The sequence below is a fragment of the Corylus avellana genome, chromosome 3, assembly GCF_965113065.1.
Source record: "Corylus avellana chromosome 3, dhCorAvel1.hap1.2, whole genome shotgun sequence".
NCBI classification, from domain to species: Eukaryota; Viridiplantae; Streptophyta; class Magnoliopsida; order Fagales; family Betulaceae; genus Corylus; species Corylus avellana.
In genome coordinates, this window is record NC_142492.1 from 6,576,618 (window position 1) to 6,599,847 (window position 23,230).

Consider the following 23,230-nt stretch of genomic DNA (forward strand, 5'->3'; position numbering starts at 1 on the left):
ACTACACACATCTTTCGGTCAGTAAGAAAATTGAGCAGCTAATAGCCTAATACAGCCTCTTGGTTCATGACTTAAAAAAATCAAATTCGCATATAATCAATTAATAGATTCCTAAAACTATAAATTAAGTACCCATTAATCCCAACAACCCTCCAAACCATACCAAACACAATATTTTCCTAAGGCAGCACCAACGCAGGGTCTATTTAGTTTGCCGATTCATTTCAAAATGTGCTATTTAAAAAAATTGTGATTTCAAGTATACAAATTGAAAACTCTATTTTGAAAATTCATCTAAACATTTGGTAAAATTGTAATTTAACTTTTAAAATCATACTCTTTTTTTTTTTTTTTTTTAAATACACGTCAAGCTATTTTTTAAAAACATATTCTCATACTAGATGCTTTTTAAATATTAAAAGGGAAAAAAAAAATTACACTGCAAAATTGCATGGCCAGCCCACAAAGCAGTGAGGACTGTTTGGCATGCAAAAGCATGGACACGTGGCTTAGTGAAAAACTCCATGTTCTTATTTTCTGTCTTTAGCCAAATGAAAAGAGAAGTGATACTTAGTAGACTCTCGTACTATTACCATACAATTATGGTGGTCATGTGGTAACAAAAATCAGCCACTTATTTTTTTTTCTTTTTATAAGCCAGCATTGATTCAATGATTGATTTTTACTGTCACATCATCATAGTAGTATGAGAATTTACTAAATATCATTTCTTTCTTAACACAAATTTCCTTTAAGCTGATTTGGAAGAAATTTTTTTGAACTTATTCTAACAAATGACAAGTATCATTCAATATATATGTTTGAGTTTCTAAAACATCAATGTCTGGATGACAAGTGTCATCCAAAATATTCATTTATTTTCCTCATTTTTCTAAGCAACCAAATACAATATCAGAATAACCACAAAACCCAAATCAAGGAAAACCTGAAAACAATCACAAAAAATATTAAAAAATATCAAGGTGCCGATCGAGTACCTCTTGGTGATATCAGGGGGGACTGGTGGAGCGGATCGGCTGCAAGAGTAGGCTAGTGGATTAGAAGAGATGGATGCAGAAGAGAGAAAGTGAGAAACCCAAAAGAAAATGATGGGTTAATACGTTGCATGAGGATGAGAACATTACTTTTTTTTTTTTTTTTCCTAATTGGATGAGGACATTACTTAAATGGCTTAACTTGGTTTGGGGCCATCTGGGTCCCGCAACCTCAATCTAATCTTATGGTCTTCTTTTCCATTTGAGAAAGACAAAAGTTTCCTTAAATCTAGTTTAATAAGAGTTTGCTTAAATTGCGTTCGAGAAATAGAGCTTTTAAGTCAAAAAAAAAATACTTTTTAACAAAAGCTTCATTTTTAAGCTTCTGCCAAAAGTGCGTTTTGACTATTTTTAGACTTTTTAGACCCTTAAAAGTGCTTTCAGTATTTTTTACTAAACGAGTATTTTTTTTTTTTCTTTTCTTTAAACAAACTTTTTTAGTGTTAAACGCATTTTAGGCCCCTTAAACGCACACTCAAACAGGCTCTAAGTGTTAAGTGTCATCTCTCACATGTTTTCTTTAATATTTTTAACCTATAAAAAAATCAAGGTCCATATTTAACTAAATCCAACCTCTTTTCCTTTTGTTTTGGGAGGAGTAAACACGCGTAATAATTCGCGTACACGTGTCAGGTTCAAATTGTATCGAAACATGTGTATAAGACTATATACCCCCTCTCAACACCATTTTTTTTTTCTATGGGAAAAGAGAAAAGGAAATTATACCTTGATAGTTGTGTTGAGTTTAGCATGTTAACAATTGACACATATTACATATATATAAAAAATAAAACCTAATTTCATAAACTGTGTTGCGATTTGGCGATTTCAAATTTGTGATTTGCAAATTCAATCAGCCAAATTTCTCTTCTTCAAGCCATAAAATAATTCAAATGAAGTGTTTAATTATTTTTTCTTAGAAGTATGTAATCAATGTTTTACACTAATTTGTTATTAAATAATAAAATGTCTATGTACACTTTTATATTTAAATTGGTCAATATAGATTAATTGTTTATGAATATAAAGAGCAAAAATAAATTATAATTTACATTTATATGTTTTAAACAATAATTATTTATTTATTTATTTATTTTGTTAACTATATTTTTTTAATATGTTTAGGACAGAGTTTTCTTCTAAACTGGGTTGGAGGAACTTCCTTCAACCCAGTTTATAAAAATGACATGTGTCCCTTTTTTTAATAACATGTGAGATGCACATGAATTTTTAATATTATTTATTTCAACTTTGTCCCTATTATAAAAAAATAAAAAAAAAAACATGTGCATCTCACATTTTCAAATGACACATCATTTTTATAGGCTGAGTTGAAAGAAGTTCCTCCAACTTAATTTGGAGGAAAACTCTGTCCATATTTTTAATAAATTTTTGTTTAATTTTAATTTTTAATCTTGACCCCTCTGAACCAAAATACTGGCTCCGTCATTGATATAGATCAATTACAATATGACTTATTTAATTAAATGGGTCAAACTCTTTAATCATAACCCTCTAATTTTGTAACCATAAATACTGACCTATAGATTGATGCAGAAGCTTAGTCTAAAAATGCCTCTGGTGAAGGAAGCCGGATCCTTGTTCATGTTTCTCCTTCTCCTTCACTTCCAAACAAGAAAAGTTCACCAATTTATAAAGAAAGATTTCCTTGATTTCTTGTCACAATAAATCATTCTTGCTCCTCTACAATGAACAACAACAAGAACAATTACTGGTACAACAACAACGACACGGCTTCTTCTTCTTCTTTTTCTTTTTTACCGACTTGTCTTTCAGACTCGGCTTCTGCATCGTTGCAGTATTTGGCTACCCTTTGAGGCTTTAATGATTTGAATGCGTTATATGTGGGTTTAGGCAATAAGAAAAATGTAGAGAAATAGTATGTAGAGTACTAAGAGTAAAAGACAAAAAGAGAGGTGGGCTTTGGTTAAATCTGCATCCTTCATTTTTGAGATGTGTTGTGGTATACAGCACATAAGCTAGATCATCCCCCAACAAAAAAATAAGATAATTTTTTATATAAATCTCTAAGTCAACATGTGAAATCAGATGGCACTTAAAATATTTTTCTTTTAGTTCTAATAGTTTATGTTTATTAAAAATGTACAATAGATCATTCTACTGGTTTTCCGTTCAAAATTGACTAACCCTAACCTCCTATGGGTGGCCGGAGCCCCATGGGTGTTGGGGTGGCTTGGTCGTACCCCTACACCCATGGGGTGGCTAACGGCCACTTTCATAGGCAATTGGGAATGGCAACCTCACTATTGTCTACTCTTTTCATTTTTTTTTTTAATTGTTTTTGTTTTTAAAGATTTGATTTTTTTAATTTTTTATTTTATTTTATTAAAAAACTTTAAAAAAGATAATAAATTAGAAAACGGTTTTGGGTTTAGACAATTTGTTTTGTGAAGTTCAAAAAATAATTAAAACCGTTAAAAAAGTTGTGAGAATTAATATACCAGAGATTAAATTGAAATGGTGCATTTATTTTGGGAGTAAATATAATATTTTCCAAAAATTAATTCTTTTTTTCTTTCTTTATCTAACTTTATGTTCTTCTGCAGTTCTTTGGCTGTGAATTTGTTAAGTTTGTGGCATCTCAAATAGCAAAACGGTAGTCATGGAAGTGGTGGCTTCGGTTGCTAGTGGAGTGGTGGTAGCAACTGGCCGGGTTCTTTGTGGCTCCATCTATTTTGGGGTCAAGGACAATGTCAAACTCCAATCAAACCTTGACATTTTGTAAAAGAAGATGAAAGGCCTCTTGGCTGTCAAAGATGAAGTGAAAATGGGCATAGAATTAGCTGACAAACAAGGAAAAGTAGTGAGAACTCAAGTCATAGAGTGGCTTAAAGAGGTTGAAGAGCTTCAGCTTAAAGTCAATCAGATTCAAGCAGTAGAGTTTTCTGGACAGTCCTTAAATTGCAGAAAACGGTATAGAATAAGCAGGGAAGTGGTAGAAAAGCTGAAAGAGATAGAAGTCCTCTTAGAAGCTGGGAGCTCATATTTTGGTGTTGTGGCTGTCAATCATTCAACGCCCAGAGCAGTGGAGCACATTCCTGGACCAACAATTCAAGATCAAACAACAGCATCAAAGATGTTAGACAAAAGTATGACTTTATTGTCTGATGATGAAATTCGGAGGATCGGTATTTGGGGTATGGGAGGAGTAGGCAAGACTACTTTGGTAAGAAACTTGAACAATCAACTCAAGAGTATTTCTTCAGAGTAGCCCTTTGGCATCATCATATGGGTTACTATTTCCCAGAATTTGAACATGAAAAAAGTCCAGACAGAAATAGCTGAGAGATTGAATTTGGAAATAAAAGTGGAAGAAAGTATGGAGAGATTGGCTATTCGACTTCATGAAAGACTTACGAAGGAGAAAAAATTTCTGCTCATTCTAGATGATGTATGGGAGAAAATTGATTTGGACAAGTTGGGTGTCCCGCAGCATGAAGATCATAAGGGTTCTAAGATCATATTGACAACTCGATCTTTGGATGTTTGTAGGCACATGATGACCGATGTTCAAGTTAAAGTGGTTGTTTTAAATGATAAAGAAACTTGGCAATTGTTCAGTAGAAATGCAGGGATCAGTTTGGAACACATTAGACCATTTGCAAAAGCAGTTGCTAGAGAATGTTGCGGATTGCCTTTGGCCCTCGTCACCATGGGAGCTGCTATGAGAGAAAAGACAAAGGTTGAACTGTGGAAGCATGCCTTAAATGAATTGCAAAGATCAGTGTCTTGTCCACCACACATCGAGGACAACATTTATAAGCCATTGAAGTGGAGTTACGACTCCTTAGAAGGAAAAAAAGTAAAATATTATTTCTTGTATTGCTCTTTGTTTCTTGAGGACTTCTCAAATGAAATAAGTGAACTCGCACAATGCTGGCTGGCAGAAGGTTTCCTAGATGAGGAAGAAAACTATGAGGATTCACTCAATAGAGTAATTAATTTGATTGAAAATCTGAAAGATTCTTGTTTGTTGGAAGACGGTGCTCGTGAGAGCACTGTAAAGATGCATGACGTTGTGCGTGATCTTGCTATATGAATTGCGTCATCATCCGAGGATGGATGTAAATCCCTTGTTCAGTCAGGAATTGGCTTGAACGAGATGCCAGTTGTCGAGTTATCAAATTCTCCCAAAAGAGTTTTGTTCTTGAATAATGAGATAATAAGGCTACCAAAATGTGTGGTACAATGTCTAGAGACCTCCACTTTGCTGCTGCAACATAATCTTCTCCTTGACACAGTTCCTGAGAGATTTCTTCAATGATTTGAAGCCCTTAGGGTCCTGAATATGAGTGGAACTCGCATCTGCTCAATGCCTCTTTCTTGACTTCAACTTGGTGAACTTCGTGCTCTTCTTTTAGGGCGTTGCTCAAATCTTGAAGAGCTACCCCCAATAGAAGGGCTTAATAGACTTCAAGTGCTTGACCTCTCTACCACTCATATCAGAGAATTGCCAAGAGGGATTGAAAACTTGAGCAACTAAACCTATCCTACACTCACCACCTAAAAACCATTCAAGCTGGAATAATATCTCAGTTGTCTTGTTTAGAGGTGCTGGATATGACACTCAATGGTTACCGTTTCAGTGTGAATATAGATCATGTACAAGAGGAAATGGCTTGTTTTGAAGAGCTAAAATGCCTTGAGCAGCTACTTATCCTCTGCATCATATTGGAGGGAATCCCATATTTCAGCTCTAAAGATCTTTCCTGGATAAACAGATTAAGACAATTCAACTTTTCCAACTGCCTATCAAGAACATTCTTACCAACTAGAAATGAAAAAAAGGATGGTGTCTATCGGCGATCTTAATCTTGATTCAGAAGAAGGGATTAGGCCGTTGTTGAGTAGTGCAATTTCTCTCGAGTTATATAATTGTCTGGGAGACTTGGTCATTAATAGTTTTGGCTGCTTTACTAGTTAAAAATCTATTACTATTTGGGGATGTAATGGCCGTGTATGGCAAAAAGGATGTGCTGCCCACAACTATGATCTACTGCCAAACCTAGAGGAACTTTATCTCCAACGCCTGAAGGAAGTAAAAAGCATTTCAGCACTGCTTGGCCATTTTGGGGTAAGATTCCTTAAACTTAAATTAATAGAAGTGGAGCGGTGTTCTCAAATGACATATCTTATTTCTTGTGGTTCCTTTAATATTCACGCCCTGCCAAGTCTAGAAGTAATCAAGGTACGACACTGTGACCGCTTAGGTAAGCTCTTTAATTATCATTCTGTGAAGTATATAGCTTCAGATCTTATTGTTCCAAGCCTACGGATATTGGAATTGGAGTGGCTTCCCCAGTTAAGGACTCTTTGCAAAGACGAAGAGACATGGCTGCTTCTAGAACATGTTTCTGGGCTTAATTGTTATTGCCTTATGAAGCTGCCTCTTACTGTCCAATATCCGTAGGCTTGTGAGAATTGTTGTATATGTAAGCTTTTCTATTTGCACTACTCAATTTGTGTAGAAGTGCTTATTATATAAAGCATATGCTTGAGCAACAGGTTGATGAAAACAAGCTTGGTGGAGAACCTTTGCAGAGACATCTTGATGAGAAGAGTCCGAAACAACTTCGAAGTGCGTGCCAATATCTGTGTAATTTACTCCTTGCGAATATGATCCTCGCCTGAGATTGCTTGCACTTTTTATGGAACATTATTTTCAGCTTCTTTGGGATAGGTTAGGTCATATCATGCCTAGAAGAGTTGTATACCTCTTTGCTTGCTGGAGACAGGTCATATCATGCCTAGAAGAGTTGTATACCTCTTTGCTTGCTGGAGACAACAATTTGACGGTTTTTGACATAACTAATAAACTTGACACAAAGTATAGGATTAAAGTTGAGAAATCTGACCCCATTTAATTAAATTGGTCAAATTAAAACTAACATTATAACCTTATAACCTTAAACCCATGCCTTAATACAATCCAAATCCAACACACAAACACGAATTGTCACTCCTAATGTAGTAGTGAAAACAATGGCTTTGGAGAGGAACAATTGTAGTTTTAAGGACCGTATGAGGACAATGGTAAAAGTAAAAGGCATTTTTTTCTCAATACCATCTACCGTTGAATAGCTGCCATTGATTGCTTTTACTTTTTCTAGCTTTCATGATTTTCTTTTCTTTTTCTGAATGTGTTTCTCTTGTATTACTTATTATGTACTTCAATAGCACATTTGTGCTTTTTATTGAATTTCATTTATTTATCCCAAAAAAAAAAAAAACCTTCAAACCAAATAAACAACAAAAAGACAGACATACATATTAAAGAGTTCCGAACACAACAGCGGAAATCGATGTAATTGACCAAAACGACATCCAAATATTCACATGTGGGTATTGTATGATTTTCGAGCTTGAGACTATATACACTTCAATTGCAAATCATGCAGGGTTAAACAATTAAAATTCAATGCCACAATTTATCTGAACAGAGAGGGAAGGTCGACCAACACTGGAAAGAGGAGTATCAAGTCTCACAACTATCCCAGAATTCCCAACATTTCCATTCCACTTTGACCTACCAAGCTGCATAGAAATATAAAGAAGGGGAAAAATCAAATTCAAATATACTGGATATTTTTATGGAACAATTGAAGAACAATATTACTGACTAAAGGTCCAATTTATAAGGTTCACAGAGAAGTAAAATAAAAAGGACTTGCATTTTTTTTTTTTTTTTTTGACATGTCCACACAAGGGAAGGGGGAGGGGAGATTCAAACTAGTGACCTCCGCTTCATAAGACGTGGTCCACAGCTGATTGAGCTACCCTTTGGTGACAAAAAGACTCGCATTTAGCCAAGAATCAAAGCAATGATCCTATGAAGTTACAACTGGTCGTTTATGGAAAATGTTCCAAGACACCAGGTAGGAACTGTTACTACAGAAACTACATCACCGTCTCAATAACAAGAAATATTCTCAATTAATAAGTTAAGGGAATAATATCATGTCATTATAAGATTTATATCTTATGCAAGTCAAGTACTAAATGGCTTCGGAAATCAAATTATTCAATAGTAGAGGTGAAAGAAAAGGAATCTGAACCAAAAAATCCAACATAAGTCAATTCAAATATGTAGTAGAAGAATTGGAAGTGTGGTCTATAGGCCTAAGCAAGTTCCAAAATCAGTACATAATAAGCAAGGAAATGAAAAACTTGTAGCACGAAATATATTTTACCGAAATCATGATGATATCTTATTGGTGATTATAGACCATCACATAAGATCCTAATAGTACATACCTCAACATCACTGTTGAGAAACATTACTATTATTCTTTTTCTTTTTTTAAGTAAAACATTATAGGCCCATCACTTTGCCTGTCAATAATATATTTAACCACTAAGTTCATTTTATGAAAATTATTCTCTTCAAATACTAAATCAAATTTACTATGTAAAACTTCAGAGATGGGAAGGTGGTACATGTTTTAGTTTTTGCAATGGTAGGTGAAATCCTATCCCCTTGACCAACATGGATAGCAAACTACTGTGAAGGCCATGACTTACAGAGATGGACGCAAATGCAGAAGGATGCGTCAAGAATGCACATCCAAATATCAAATTCAGTTGCTCCTTCACCGAATGAATAAGTTCCGCCCGCAACCCAGGACTGCTTCCACCAAAAGTGGGGCATAAACTGACCATGGTAAAGTTTAACAAGAAACATGTGAACACCAAAGTTTCAAGCAAAAACAATACAAGATGGAAGCAAAGCATACCACTGATGATTTTGCGAAAACCGCCTACATATATAATCACTGTGCAGCGAACAAACCAAAATGGAAAAGAGAAATATGTATTCTGAAGACATAAGCATAATTGCAATGTAAGACAGGAAATGAGAACATGGCTGATTTTATGTTCGTCATGTAGCTTGAAACCAAAGGTGGGATTTCTTTTTTAATTGCATCCAATTGCGGCTTTATATCTCTTTCTGGTAGAGCATCAGCAAAAGGGCTCTCATTTGGATCTAAGATTATCTTGATAGGAGTATTCATGTGACGTGGCTTAACCAAAAGGCTAGATGGATAAATTACACCAACCTCCCTCTGGGTTTAGGAAAATGACAGGAACTCGCCTTCTATTTTCAGAAACATAACCCCTGAGGCTGCTAATGGCTTACACTGCTAACGGAATAATAATAAAAATATATTTGAGCAAATATGTGAACACCTTTTTCATATGACTAACTTGCCCTTGGGTTAGCTCTTGCACACTCATGCTTGAAGAAGACATCATGACCTGGAATCTTTCAATCTTTGCTTGTTCCTCTCTTGCACCAGCTACAGAGATTTTTTACATTGAATAACTTCTATTTTTTCTGATTTCCTTGTCATCTAACCAGTCCAGTTAGTAATCATCACCTGAAATTACTTTTGATGGAAATCTATTTTAAGAAAGACTACAGTGTCACAATTTCTAACCACATGTGAGCATAACCATGTCATAATGCTGTATCTATTATATGGATCAAGAATCTTAATGGACAATTTTTTTTTCTGAAAATAGAAGGTAATCCCCTAATATTTCCCTAAACCTCGTGGGAGATTGTTATAATTTACCTTAAGGTAGGATATTATATGGAAATACATTTTCCTTGGACAATCATATAAGAAATATTTACTGTTGAAGAAAGAAAAGCATGAAAAGTAACCTTCATACTATACATTGTCCATCAATAAATAATAGCCTAAAATGCACTCACAACTCCCTGAACATTCATTAAGTTCCACTAAAACACCCTTGACCTAAATTTCGTTGATTTACTCTCAAACTTATAAAATGGTGCAAATCAACCATGCTGTTAGTCTGCCGTTCAAATTGCTGATGGCTCATGTGATAAGGACAGGAAATTACACAAATCCAAATAATGTTGACTTGCACCTTCCTGAAAGTTTAGAGGTATAAAATTGACTAAAATTTAGTTTAGCCCTGGTAGTGCAATTCAATGAAAGATCCGGAGGTGCTAATGCATTTTAGCCTATTACTAAATTACCTTTTTTACCCTCAATTTAAAAGAGGCAATGCATGTAAATCACCTGAATTGGATGGTTGGCCTCACCATGAGACCAGATCTCTGCCAAGCCAAAGCTTGTGCAAGACCAAATGTAAATGACTTGTCAGGCCATTGAACCATTGGTGTGATGCGCGTTCCCCACTTATTCTGGGAAAAAATAAAAAAGTAAATCTTAGGTCCATTCACATACACGGCAATGTAGAGTTACTAGTGAATTGTATCAGAACACTTTAGATTCATTGAGAAGAGAATTTCACTAAGAATTATTTTTCTGTCGCTTGTTACAAGTTTGCAATCTCACCTTGCAAGAAAAGCTGAATCTCATTTCTCCTGGATATTGACCCTGAGCTTGTAGAAGGCCCCCACAAATAGGTAGGAAAGCACTTGTAGTAAGCCCCTCACCAGATACATAGGTCAATTGCCCATTTGGAAATTGTAAATCTACAAATGACTGGGGAGAGAGAGAGAGAGAGGAGAAGAAAATTGATCAGAAACTTCACCCCAACAAGCTGACAATAAGACATGTTTCTTCAACTCTACTCATATCTTCATTTATTATTAGAATACTACTATAACTACTCAAGACAGCTACAGCTGCAGAAATTGATTTTCAAACAATATGAGGGAGTTCATTCATGCCTTCACTAAGTCAATCAGTACTTGGTACGCAGTGGCTCTTCAAGAAATCTAAGTAATTAAATCATTGTTGGTAAATATTCATTTTCAAAAGAATAAATATGATAGCATCACAATCAATACTTTAAGTACTGGCTCTCCAATAACATTACCCAGCATATTTTCCAAGTGAATGCATACTTAAATTATTGTCCTGAACTCTAATATCACATAAAGAGTTTATCTACTCATTTTTCTAATTTATTTGCTTCGACTATTTGTGTAGAACTGTAGGACTTCAGAAGTTAATTATGACCTATTAATAAATGCCTGTACATCTTTTGTTTTCTATCTTAACTGATTCTAAATTCTACGAAAGGTTGTTTTCAGTTATCATAACTCTCATTCTAGCCCCAGAGTTGGCTTAGGTGGTAATGGTAGGGTAAGGTTGAGTTGAGTCTTGAGTTCAATCATGCAGAGCAAAACTAAATTATCTTTGCTGGCCCTCTCAATTTCAATGATGCAAGGCAAGCCAGAAAGCAGGACCATCCGAGTCCTATGAATAAAAAGGAAGCCTCAATGAAAAATGAACTGAACATATAAATCCATCGAAAATTAAATTAATAACAGCTAAACTGTCCAAAATCTAGCCCTGTGAAGGAGGCATCAAAAAATAGAAAATTTTGAACATATAAACTATAATGTTCTCGTAGAAGTCATTAAACTTACACAAGCTAAGGGATTGAGGCAGAGCATTGACATTAACAGCCACCTTCTATGCTTTGACCACACAGCTGGACAAAGTGAGTGCATTCCGTTCTGAAGATTAAACAGATGAATATATAAGTACAAACCAAGGGAGAAAAATCTGGAGAAGCATCTAAGATGAAACCTAATTACAATAGAGTAACAAATAGAAGGGAAAAACAACGAAATATTAGACGAAACAGGATGCCACTGAATCTATCATTATCATACATGGCACCAATACTTAAGTTCTTGGAGATAAGGCAGCTTCAACACGATGCACTGCTGTATCACAAAATGCATTGTACTTGAAAGAAGTAGTGATTCATACAAGTGTTCTGACCAACATCATTTAAAGAACATATTTCTAGTTAAGAATACAAGTTTCACACACATTATGCAGGAGGTGATTTGGTGGCTGTTGTAACATTACATAAAATAATGTTTTCCCCCTTTTTAGAAGTAATAAATTGCATTAAAAAGGTGAGAAGGGGTGCAACCCTAGTACAAAGGATGAATACAAGAGAAACACCCAACAAAAAATTTCAAAAAACTCCATGTTAAAATATAGTTATATATATAGTAGAGAGAACTCAAGAACAAAAGCTTCAGCAGCATCAACTCATTTCACCCCTCAAAAGTACACCACATTATACACAAAGGAATTGCCTTCCAAATTCCACCGCTACAGTGTAAATTGTTGAGGTTCAATCATACTCTCTTCGGTAAATGACTTTGGCGTTATGGGCTTTAGAGAGAGGCTTGGTGGAGAGTGGTGGTGGACTCCAAATATGGAAGTTCATGGGGAGGGTGGTATTCCAGTGAGCCCATCGGAGCATATGGGGTGCATTTTTGAAAGAATATTAGGAGGGGTGGGGGAAAGTTTTGTAGTCATACTAGATTTGAGGTGGGAGATGGATCCAAAGTTAGATTCTGGCATGATCTTTGATATGGGGATACAATCCTTAAGGAAGCCCTTTTCCAATTTTATTTGGTATTTCTAGCATAAAAGATGCTTCTATCACTACTCGTGAAATTATTTGGAGTGCCATTCAGTGGAACATGAGCTTTACTAGAATGGCGAATGATTGGGAGGTAGAAGCCTTTGCCTCGTTCTTCAAAATGTTGTATTTAGCAATAATGAGACGGGAAGGGGAGGAAAAGTTGTGGTGGGCCCTATCCAAAAAGGGTTTGTTTGGTGTTAAATCTTTCTACAGTGTCATGGGTTGTTATGATTCTCTTTTTTTTTTATAAGTAATAATGCATTAAAGAGCGCAGAGGGGCGCAACCCAAGTATACAGGTAGTATACAAGAGAGCAACTAAGAAGGGTTGTTATGATTGTCTTTTTCCCTTGGAAAAGTGTTTGGTGGACTAAGGTTCTATTGAGGGTGGCCTTTTTGTGTAATGGCCCTAAGAAAGATCCTTACCATGGACAATCTCCAGAAGCAGCGCATCATTGTGGTTGATGGGTATTGTATGTGCAAAGGGGATGGCGAGTTCGTGGACCATTTTCTTCTTCATTATGAGGTTGTTTGGGCCATTTGGAATGTTTTTCTCAGTCAATTTGGGTTGCCTTGAGTTATGCCTAAACAAGTATTTGATTTGTACGCTTGTTGGTGGACTGCCGATAACACTCGGAGTGCTATGGAAGACCTTCGTGCCTTTGTGGTGTCTATGAAAGGAAAGAAATTAGAGAAGTTTTAAGGACCACGAGAGGACTTTAAAGGAGATTTAAGTATTTATTTTTCAATATTTTGTATCTTTGGACAGCTGCTTATGTTTATCTTGTAGTGATTAGTTACCATGATTTTCTTTTTCTTTTTGCTCCTACTAGTTATGTGGTTTCTCTTGTATACTTCCTATGTACATGGGGGCTTTACGCTTTTATTGATATCTCAATTACTTATCAAAAAACGTTCACATGAAGTTACAGTTAGCGCTCTTTTCTTAGCTTTTTCATATTCTTTTTCTTTTCTTTTCTTTTCATTGTGGCAACTTAGAATTTTAAGCTCCAGACAACAAGAGGTGGTTTAATTGCATTAAAAGTGCGGAGAAACTATTAATCAATCATACATCCTCATTCTTTCTAAATCTTCTGTAGAAGTATGAATCCATTTAAACAGATGCCACAAGGTGTACTAGGTTATGAAGGTTATTAAAGAAGAGGAGCCATGGACATGTCAACTAGTATCATCATAATCATAAAAACAGGGATGGGACTTGGGCTTGACCAAAGGCTAGTTAACAGAAGTTAAGCAAGAAAGTCCAACAAATTTATCAAAATATCAAATCTGCCACTTGGCATGAACAAATTTTACCAGCTGGCCACATCAGGTTCCAGTAAAAATTCCAAAATTTTACCGCCATGGATGTATTACAATGTTTGACCATTCACAAACAAACCAAATCTTGTGATAAGGAGCTTAGCTTGCAATAGGAGGTGTTTCTTCTTCCGCATTTCACGATATTTTATATCTTGGTTTTCTATTTCCTTTCTTTTTGTAACCTCTTATATACTTTCCGTGTACTAAGGCTACAACCCTTTTTTTTTTCAATATAAATTTTTTTTTTTTTTTGATAAATAAGCAAAATATCATTAAAAGCGTATTATTACTACTTATCAAAAATAAACGCAAGCCTTGAAGTTCTTTGACAAGCAGGTCATACAATGAAAGAAACCAAGGAAAACTCGTAAGAAGTTGGGGAACATAGTCCAACAGGTTAAATAACATTTCATATCTGTCATTCTGACACGGACAAATTTTACAAGCTATGGCATGTCAAGTACCAGGAAAGATTCAGTTTCTACAGCTAATGAATTGCATGGATGTATCACAATGTTTGATTTCAAAACCAAACCAAACTATGGAACAATAAGATGAAGAATGCCCACTTCCAAGCCCTCGATTTCTTTAACAAGCAGGTCATACCATGAGAGAAACAAGGAAAACTTATACGCAGAGCTGGAGGTAGCTGGTTGTTAGAAGTTTCTCAGTTATAAAGTGGGCACAAGCCATTTTTGCATCTCCAAATAACAGATTATATACTGTCATTTGCAAGACATGTAATGCTTTTAGAGGTCATTCAGTCTAGCTAGGCCATTTTCATTTGATTAACTCTCATACACTGCCAACTCCAAATAGGACATGCTACCATAACAATTCTGGCAAAAAGGTCAGATGACTTTGGTGGAAAGAAGGAATTGAATGATATTGTTGAATCAGGATAACATGTCTTCTTCTGGCATGGAACATAGACATATAGCATATTATGATCATAGACAGGGAGCATTTGGGCAAATTGCTCTGAATATTTGAAGGCATACCAGATTTAATATCATTTTACACTATCACCTTATCACCATGGAAGTCAAAACCATAGAGAAAGCAAAAAAGTAGACACCCACAAAGTGACAAAATCGCCACCCTAATGCAAATGACAAAGGGATAGAAAAATTCTATATTATAATAGAGGATAACATATCAAACCACAAAGAGGGCCACCTAATGTAAATGCCGAGTATATTAGACAAGGCATCATTAAGAAGTTAATCGAGAATGGCATATTTGGCAACATTGAAGAATGTCTGAACATATACATGGATAAAAAAAAGATTAGCAGACATACAGATTCATGGCTGCAATTATTTATCTATCCCTTTGTCAGTGGTTGTAGTATTGTCCGACATGCAACAGGAACTAGCAAATAGGAAGTCATACTCAAGTACTTCATATCAAATAAAGTTCAATTCCTAGGCCAAGTAAACCTAACAGAGAAGGGGAAAAGAAATTTTTCGTCACTGGATGGATATTTTCCTTCCAAAATCCTCCTTCCAGAAGCTTCTAACCGATGGGCCAAACAATTGTTATGGCCAAAAAAAAAAAAGCCAAAACCAATGGGTCAAGCAGTTTCTCATTGAAAACCATGTGAAGGATAATCCATTATCACATGATAGAAGCAATCCTTAACTGCAAGCAGCCTCATACTAAAACTTCAAAAAAAAAATTACAATAAAAAAAAAATAATACAACAAACAAATGTCACTTTAAAGTATGTTTTGTAGTAAGGAATAAATATTTTGTTAGAATCAAGTCACAGGTTGTATACAAGAGGTCCAACTAAAAATTACAATCTAAAATTTTAATAAATCAGGAAAATCCAAAAATGAGGAAGGGGAGACACTCTAGAAGGCAACAATCCAGTCATATGATCTCAGAATATGGAATTCAGCTTTATCCTGTAGTAGGTATAGAGAGCTTAGCAATACAAATCCCAAGCATATTAACTTATCCTTTACCCTGTCACAGACTTTCAAACTTGTTGCTTATATATTTATATGCCTTCTTATGCAGTTACTTATGCACTCCATAAGTCTTAAAACAAAACATAAAGAAAGTAGGTTGAAAGCTCTGGGAGTATTTCAATCATTTGGGAAGGAACTACAAAAAGCTGACAACTCTGGATATCTCAGGAGGCTGTTTCTCATTAAATCTCCACAAGACAGCATTTTAGCATGAAGTTTGTGTGACCTTGTTCAAATATAATTGATGAATTGAGTCATCCATATAATAAAATAATGTAGGACACTAAAGGTCATCATACCTTCCTGTCGTATCCATACCAAAGTAAATGCTGCTTTGACAAATGGACTGGCAAAAGAAGCGTTGAATCACGAACAAAGAGTACTGGACCAAGTTGGACGAGGAAGAGAGATGAATTCTGATTTCCAGATGTAGAGCTGCCCTGTGACGCCTCTACTCTCCATAAATCTCCCCTTGCAACCAAAGAACTTTCTACGTCGTGTGTTCTGCTGTCATAGGTCGATGTAATATTAATGATCCCCTGCATCAACAAACCAAAAAAAAAAAAAAAAATGAACCATTCACAATATTTTAAAACTAAAAAACACAGTGATCAAATTGAACAATATTTGCATGCATCCCTCCTACTGTACATCAGATAAAAAGCTCACAAATGAGATACGACAAACAAACAAACTTTTGAAGTGGGGATCTAGTTGTAAGATATCTAATTTTTTTGATAAGTAATAACCAGTCTAATTAAAAGCGTAAGACGTCCCAAGGTACACGGGGAATATACAAAAGGATCACCTAACTAGAAAAAGAAAAGCGAGCAAGGAAATCATCATAACTAATCGATAACGGGGACAGATGTGCCACAGTCCAAAGATACAAAGTGTGAAAACAAGAGGATAAAATGTCCTCCAAAGATCTCTCAAAATCCTCAAAGCACCTATTATTCATTTCCGGCCATAAACACCAAAAAAGATACGTAGGCACCTTTTTCCACACCACAACACTCCTCCGCCTCCCAGAAGACCAACAACAGGCTACCATATCAAATACCCGTCTAGGCATCACCCAGACCATCCCAAAGCAACTAAAGATGGCATACCACAGAGTAGAAGCAACCTCACAATGAAGAAGGAGATGATCTACCGCCTCCTCCCTCCTGTTGCACATGCAACACCTGTTTATCACAATGACATGACGCTTCCTGAGATTATCCAAGATCAGAATTTTGCCTAGAGCCGCCGACCAAACAAAAAAAGCCACTCTCGGAGGAGCTTGCGTCCGCCACACACTCTTCCAAGGGAATCTCCTACCCTCATTGCAAGCCAAAGAATAAAAGAGGGCCTTAACCTTGAATAGGCCTCTTTTGGAAGAAATCCACCACAATCTATCTCCACACCCTTGTCTCACTCTGACAAAATGCAACACCTGTAGAAAGGACGCAAAGACTTCCAACTCCCAATCATGTGCCTCTCTAGTGAAACTCACATTCCACTGATTTGAACCTCCCAACATCTCCATATTAGCCGCAACTGAAGCATTCTTCTCACAAGCAATTCCATATAAAACTGGAAAGACTACCTTGAGAACCGAATCGCCACACCACAAGTCATGCCAAAAGCTAATCCCCGTTCCATCCCCCACCACATGTCTAGTAAAGCCTTTGAGAGTCTCCCACTCTTTCTTGATATTCTTCCACAACCCCAACCCATAAGCTCCTCCAGCCTCAAGAGAGCACCACCCGCCCCATAAGCTCCCACACTTCAAATCTACCGCCACTCTCCACCAAGCATCTCTCTCAATCCCATAGCGCCACAACCATTTCCCTAAAAGTGCACGGTTGAACACCATTAAATTTCTGATACCCAACCCTCCCTCCTTGATTGAAGTGCAAACCTTCGTCCAATTTACCAAGTGAAACTTGAACTCTTCGCCTATACCACCCCATAGAAATCGGGGTTGTAGCTTCTCGATGTGCTTAGCAACTTTCACCGGGATAGGGAAGAGAAACAAATAATAAGTGGGCAAATTAGCCAGGGTGCTCTTGATAAGGGTGACCCTACCACCCTTCAGTAAATACATCCTTTTTCCAGCTAGCCAACCTGTATTCTAGCTCCTCAATAACACCATCTCAAATATGCTTGGCCTTATAAGAGGCTCCCAACGGAAGACCAAGATACTTTACTGGCAAAGAAGCAACCCCGCATCCTAAAATGCCGGCTAACGTACCCACTTGCTCCACATTCCCCACCGAAATTAAAACGAACTTAGCTAGGTTTACCTTCAACCCGGAAGCAGCTTCGAACAGCAAAAACACGCTCCACAAATAACACAACCGGCTAAGCATAGCATTGCAAAAGATCAAAGTGTCATCGGCAAACAGAAGATGTGAGAAAGAAGCATTACCAACTGTGAATCCTTCTAGCAGTCCCCCGTGCACCGACACTGAGATCATCTTGCTCAGAACCTCCATCACGAAGACAAACAACAACAGAGAAAGAGGGTCCCCTTGTCTCAATCCCCTAGAGCTACTAAAAAAACCATTAGGGGAACCATTAACCAGAATCGAAAAACGCGCCGAAGAAATGCAATGTTCTATCCAAGAGCACCATTCCCCCTGAAACCACACCTCCTAAGCAAATATAACAGAAAATCCCAATTCACATAATCATAAGCTTTTTCTAGATCCAACTTACAGATCACCCCTGGCTCCCCCGACCTCAACCTACTATCAAGGCATTCTTAGAAATCAAAATAGGATCTAGAATTTGCCTACCCTTAATGAAGGCACTCTGCGATTTGGAGATAATTTTATCCAACATTATCTTCAATGTTTGCTAACACCTTCGCAATGATTTTGTAAATACCTCCCACCGGGCTAATCGAGCGAAAATCTTTGAGGTCAATTGCACCTAGAATCTTCGGAATAAGCGAAATAAAGGAAGCACTGAGGCTCTTTCGAACATCCCTCTTGCATGAAAATCCCCAAACACCTTCATAATGTCCACCCTCAGAACATCCCAACAAACTTGGAAGAAGTCCATAGAAAACCCATCGAGACCCGACGCCTTGTCGCCGTTCATCTTAGACACTACCTTCCTAACCTCTTCCTCTTCAAAGTCTCTCTCCAACCATCCAGCCTCAACCTCCGAAATGGAGTCCAAGGATATACCATCCACCCTCGGCCTCCACCTACATTGCTCAGAAAAGAGCTTTTGATAGAACTCTACAATGTGCTCACTGATCTCTGTCTGATTAGAAGAAGGGTTCTCTCCAATCATAAGTGTATCAATAGCATTATGCCTTCTATTAGAGTTGGCTATGGAGTGAAAGAATTTAATGCACTTATCACCTTCCTTCAACCACAACACCCTCGATTTCTGCCTCCAACTCACTTCTTCCATAAGAATACACTTCTCTAATTCTCAAACCACCTCCACCTTCCTCACCAACTCCTCATCATCCAATGCCCTACTTTCTTCATGCAAATCAAACCCCCGGAGATCTTCAAGGAGAATTCTCTTATTCGTTCCTATGTTGCCAAACACCTCCTCATTCCACCTCTTCAAATCTAGCTTCAAAGCCTTGACCTTGCGAGCAAAAACAAAGCTAGGCGTACCTTGGAAAGCATAGGACTCCCACCATTGTTTCACAAGAGCCACAAACCCCTCCGCTTTAAGCCACATATTCTCAAACTTGAACAGCCTTCTCCCCCCTAGACACATCCCCCGTGTCAAGAAGAATTGGGAAATGATCCGAACAAAGGCGCGACAGTCGCTCCTGCATAACCCCCGAAAACCAGGCTTCCAACTCTGGGGACACAAGAAAGCGATCTATCCTTGACCACATGGGAGGATCATGAGAAATCGACCAAGTAAAGGAGCCCCCCGCAAGAGGAAGATCCATCAACCCTTGTTCAGAAATAAAATCTAAGAACTCCATCATAGCATAATCCAGGTGAACTGTACCTGATCTTTCACTAGGGAATCGAGTTACATTGAAATCTCCCCCTAAGCACCATGGCAAATTCCACAAACTTAGAACACCTGCCAACTCATCCCAAAGAAACCTTCTATCCCTATTAGAGTTCGGACCACACACCTGCAAAAGCCCAAATTGAGTGATCCACCACATTCCTAAAAGTCACAGCCAAAGCGTAAACCCCTACACATTCTTCTGTCTTTTCCACCACCCTATTATCCCACATGATCAGGATACCCCCCGAGGCCCCATTAGAATCCAAACAACACCAGTCCACATGACTCCAACCCCATAAACTGCGTACAATGTTGCAAGACATACCCTTAAGTTTGGTTTCTTGAAAGCATACAATATCTACCTTCCAATCTCTAAGCCAATTACTCACCCTCAATCGTTTATCCCTCTTGTTCAACCCTCTTACATTCCAAGAAATAATTCTTGGCTTCATAAAATTACTGCGGTACCCCTCCCCTTCCTATTGCCACGACTAGAGCTAGAACCTCTAGCATCATAATTCACTAAACACTCCAAATTCCTGACCTCCCTCTTACCCTTTGTACCGCTGCCCGAGTTGGCTACCATTGCATTATTTCGGCGTTCCCCCTCCAGGAAAGTCAAAAGGGCCAGCAATTGCAGTTTATGACCCACATACGATATCCCCACAATGGGATAAATCTCATTTGCACACTGAACTACCCAATCTGAGTAACCTGACACACCCTCTGAAATAGGCGCATAAGAATTTAGAGGAGCATGCCTGTCAAGATTACCAATACTCTGGATCTCATTCCCTGTCTCAACCAAATCAGAGGACCCATGGCAAATGCTAGTGAAGTCACAATCAAGAGGGGAGCCCAATCCTTCACTAACCTTTACTCTGTCCTAGTTTATCTCTCCAAGAGACCAAGCCACCAGCATGTTGTCCTCTGTCAACAGAGGTAACTTCTCCACAGTCGTTGTCGTGCCTCCTCCCAGCAGATTCTGAGGAGTTCAGGCGGACTGGATTGCTAGAATCGGCACACACAAAGAGATTCAGACACTCTAGGGAACCACGCGTAGTAAATTAAAAACTCCAAGCACCATGAATCAAACATTGAACTCACTATTACAACACGTGAGGTTTAGACAGTAGAATACTTTCTTGGTAGGCCAAAACCTTTTAGGGAAAAGACTGTCCAATTTAAAAACCATGTTAGGTTAGACTTCGGTCAAAATAGAACCAATCCAGTAAACACCTAATCAAATAGCTAGAAACCCGAGAATTGTAACTAGCACTCCTAAACCCTCATTCCCATTTTGCATCACTATTTTTGTTTTTCTTGTGAAGCGTTGTGTACTTGGGTTGCACCACTTTTCGCTTTTAATAAAAATTGATTATTTATAAAAAAAATAATAATAATAATAAATAAAAAAATTTAAAAAAAAATTAATAAGTAATGTAGTATATATCAAAAAGTGCAGAGGAAGCAACTAAATAGAAGGAGAAAAGAGAACAAGAAAGGAGAAAAAAAAAATCTTAAAGGAAACACCTATTCCGATTTACAGGTCTGTCACTTCATTGCATCCAATCATGATTGAAGATTGGATGGAGCAGGTCTAAAGTAAAGAAGTTTGGAGTTGGCTTAAGTTATTGTTCAAGGCCTATAAAGGTCAGTCTTCCGGTTGATGCTCGCAACACCATGGCTAATTTCTTATCTTAAAGCAACATTTCTGTCAATTAGCAAAGATTGACATTTTACATTGCAAATTGCAAAGTGGAAGGTCCAGAAACTACAGTAGGCTTGATTGTGAGACACTACAACCGAAGGAAACAAATTGTGACATACACCACTAAAAGCACGTAATCAACTACTTTCTTCCTCGCCAAATCCACTTAAGAGCTGCCTAATCTATCTCACTTGATCATTTCCATGATATCCAATACCTTCACCAGCATTATATCAATATAAAACTTCTAATTTCTATTGGCTATTAGCACTTGAAAATGTCACAAGCACAACCATTGCACAAAATGATGAATGAATTCATGTAAATAGTTTCAAAAACTCTTACCTGCGGTCTACCCAGAAGTCCTGCCGTCCTCAGATTAAACCCAGCAACTTCATCATCAAGCGACCCATCAGCACCGCTATCATTCTCCGCAAATCCCAAGTCCCTCAGGCGAGCCGATAACGACCCAATGTCTCCTTGCGCAATCGCACCCACATCACTCCTCAGCCTACTCCCCTCAACATCCACCCGCACCACCGCCACGGCGTTCTCCTCTGGCCGAAACGGCACCGGCAGCCTCCTGAAAAACTGCTGAACTAACCCATTCAAGCCCGCCCCAAAGTCCGCCCCGGCCTGCCCTATCCTATTCCCGATATCTAGAATCGCCGACACTCCGTTTATCCCCGAGCTATCGATCGCCAATCCGAAATCTCTTCTCCCGAAAGTCTGACTCGGGAATTCAAGGTCGAAAAGCTTCGAGTTCTGGGGATTGGGCCACGGAAACGACGGAGGGCTCATGTGAGACTGGATCAAGCCCGTGAAGCCCTGCGCGAGCCGGTCCGCCAAGTCCAGACCGTGCCGCTGCACCTCCTCCCATGCCTCGAACGACCTCTCCACCGACATTAGTCGAAGAATTACAACCTTTTCCCTTCTCTTTGGTCGCTCACACCCTCTTCATCCAAGCTAAAATTGATTTTCGAAACAGTGGGTTTAGGGCTTCGATTTAGGGTTTTTGAGTAACAGAGCTCACAGGAATGGTAAAATTTGGGGGCTGAAATTAGGGTTTAGAGTTCTCCAGAATTTGAAAGCGTGAATTAGGGATAGGGAGAATCTGAGGTTTAAACGGAGAAAATGGTATGGCAGGCGTTGCAGAAAGAGACGAAGTAGAGAGAGAGAGAGCGGAGTTTGTGTAGGAGATGATAGCCTACGCACGCCGGTTGCACAATGCGCACGTGATTGGTGTCGACGCCACGTCAGCGGTAAATGCTATGGCTCGGAGGATAGAGATTTTATTGCAGGGAATGCAGGCGTCACGGCTGGTGAACTTAGATACGGTAACGGCCAATGAGATTTAAGCTGCCCCATTCGCATTTATTTTCATTTTCATAAGAAAGTAATACGAAAATTGCTAATCCTTTAAGAGTAATGCTAGAAAGACTATTTTTGTTCATCTTTTATCCTTACAAAGATTATTTAACTTATAAAACGTTTAAAGAAAGTTTGACATTTGAGATAAGAGCAAAATAGCTATAATTTATATCATCATCAAAAAAAAAAAATCATAATTATAAAGCTTTTAAAAAAAATCAAGATGTTAAAGAGAGAAGATGGTGGGGGAGATGGGTGGGGGATTAATGCATTGTAGCAAACCTCTTTTGGTAGAAACATCCAGCAAAGCTGTCTGGTCCAGGAGCTTTAGAGGTTGCACCTGAGAAAAAGCTACTAAATTTCCTCC

At 37.8% G+C, this 23,230-nt stretch overlaps 1 protein-coding gene and 1 pseudogene across 4 annotated transcripts; one reads left to right on the top strand and one right to left on the bottom strand.

Annotated features, from left to right (window-relative positions):
• Positions 1–3,699: 3,699 nt before the first annotated feature.
• On the top strand, positions 3,700–5,909 carry LOC132174435 (disease resistance protein At4g27190 pseudogene; annotated as a pseudogene).
• Positions 5,910–7,367: 1,458 nt separating this feature from the next.
• Positions 7,368–22,696, bottom strand: LOC132176348 (uncharacterized). Of its 4 annotated transcripts, none has more exons than XM_059588527.2 (7): positions 21,838–22,691; positions 16,094–16,333; positions 11,473–11,562; positions 10,430–10,579; positions 10,151–10,275; positions 8,619–8,748; positions 7,368–7,631 (listed from the first exon to the last, which is right to left on the bottom strand). In XM_059588527.2, exons 1-7 carry the CDS (start codon positions 22,396–22,398, stop codon positions 7,506–7,508), a joined length of 1,422 nt encoding a protein of 473 aa, XP_059444510.2. In that variant the 5' UTR covers positions 22,399–22,691; the 3' UTR covers positions 7,368–7,505. The 4 variants fall into 4 exon arrangements, 2 of the variants coding, with proteins under 2 accessions (XP_059444510.2, XP_059444511.2); XR_009439510.2 differs by lacking the exon at positions 7,368–7,631 and adding an exon at positions 9,285–9,475 and having other exon boundaries at positions 8,661–8,748; positions 21,838–22,695; XR_009439509.2 differs by lacking the exon at positions 7,368–7,631 and adding an exon at positions 9,285–9,484 and having other exon boundaries at positions 8,661–8,748; positions 21,838–22,695.
• Between the last annotated feature and the right edge of the window lie 534 nt (positions 22,697–23,230).

What these genes read in the sequence shown, in the direction of transcription:
- LOC132176348 (XM_059588527.2), bottom strand. Translation starts at nt 22,398, where the DNA reads ATGTCGGTGGAGAGGTCGTTCGAGGCATGGGAGGAGGTGCAGCGGCAC. An exon ending in GACTTCTGGGTAGACCGCAG is followed by an intron (nt 16,334 to 21,837) that starts GTAAGAGTTTTT and finishes TTGTTGATGCAG; the next exon opens with GGGATCATTAATATTACATC. An exon ending in AGGCCAACCATCCAATTCAG is followed by an intron (nt 8,749 to 10,150) that starts GTGATTTACATG and finishes TACCATGGTCAG; the next exon opens with TTTATGCCCCACTTTTGGTG.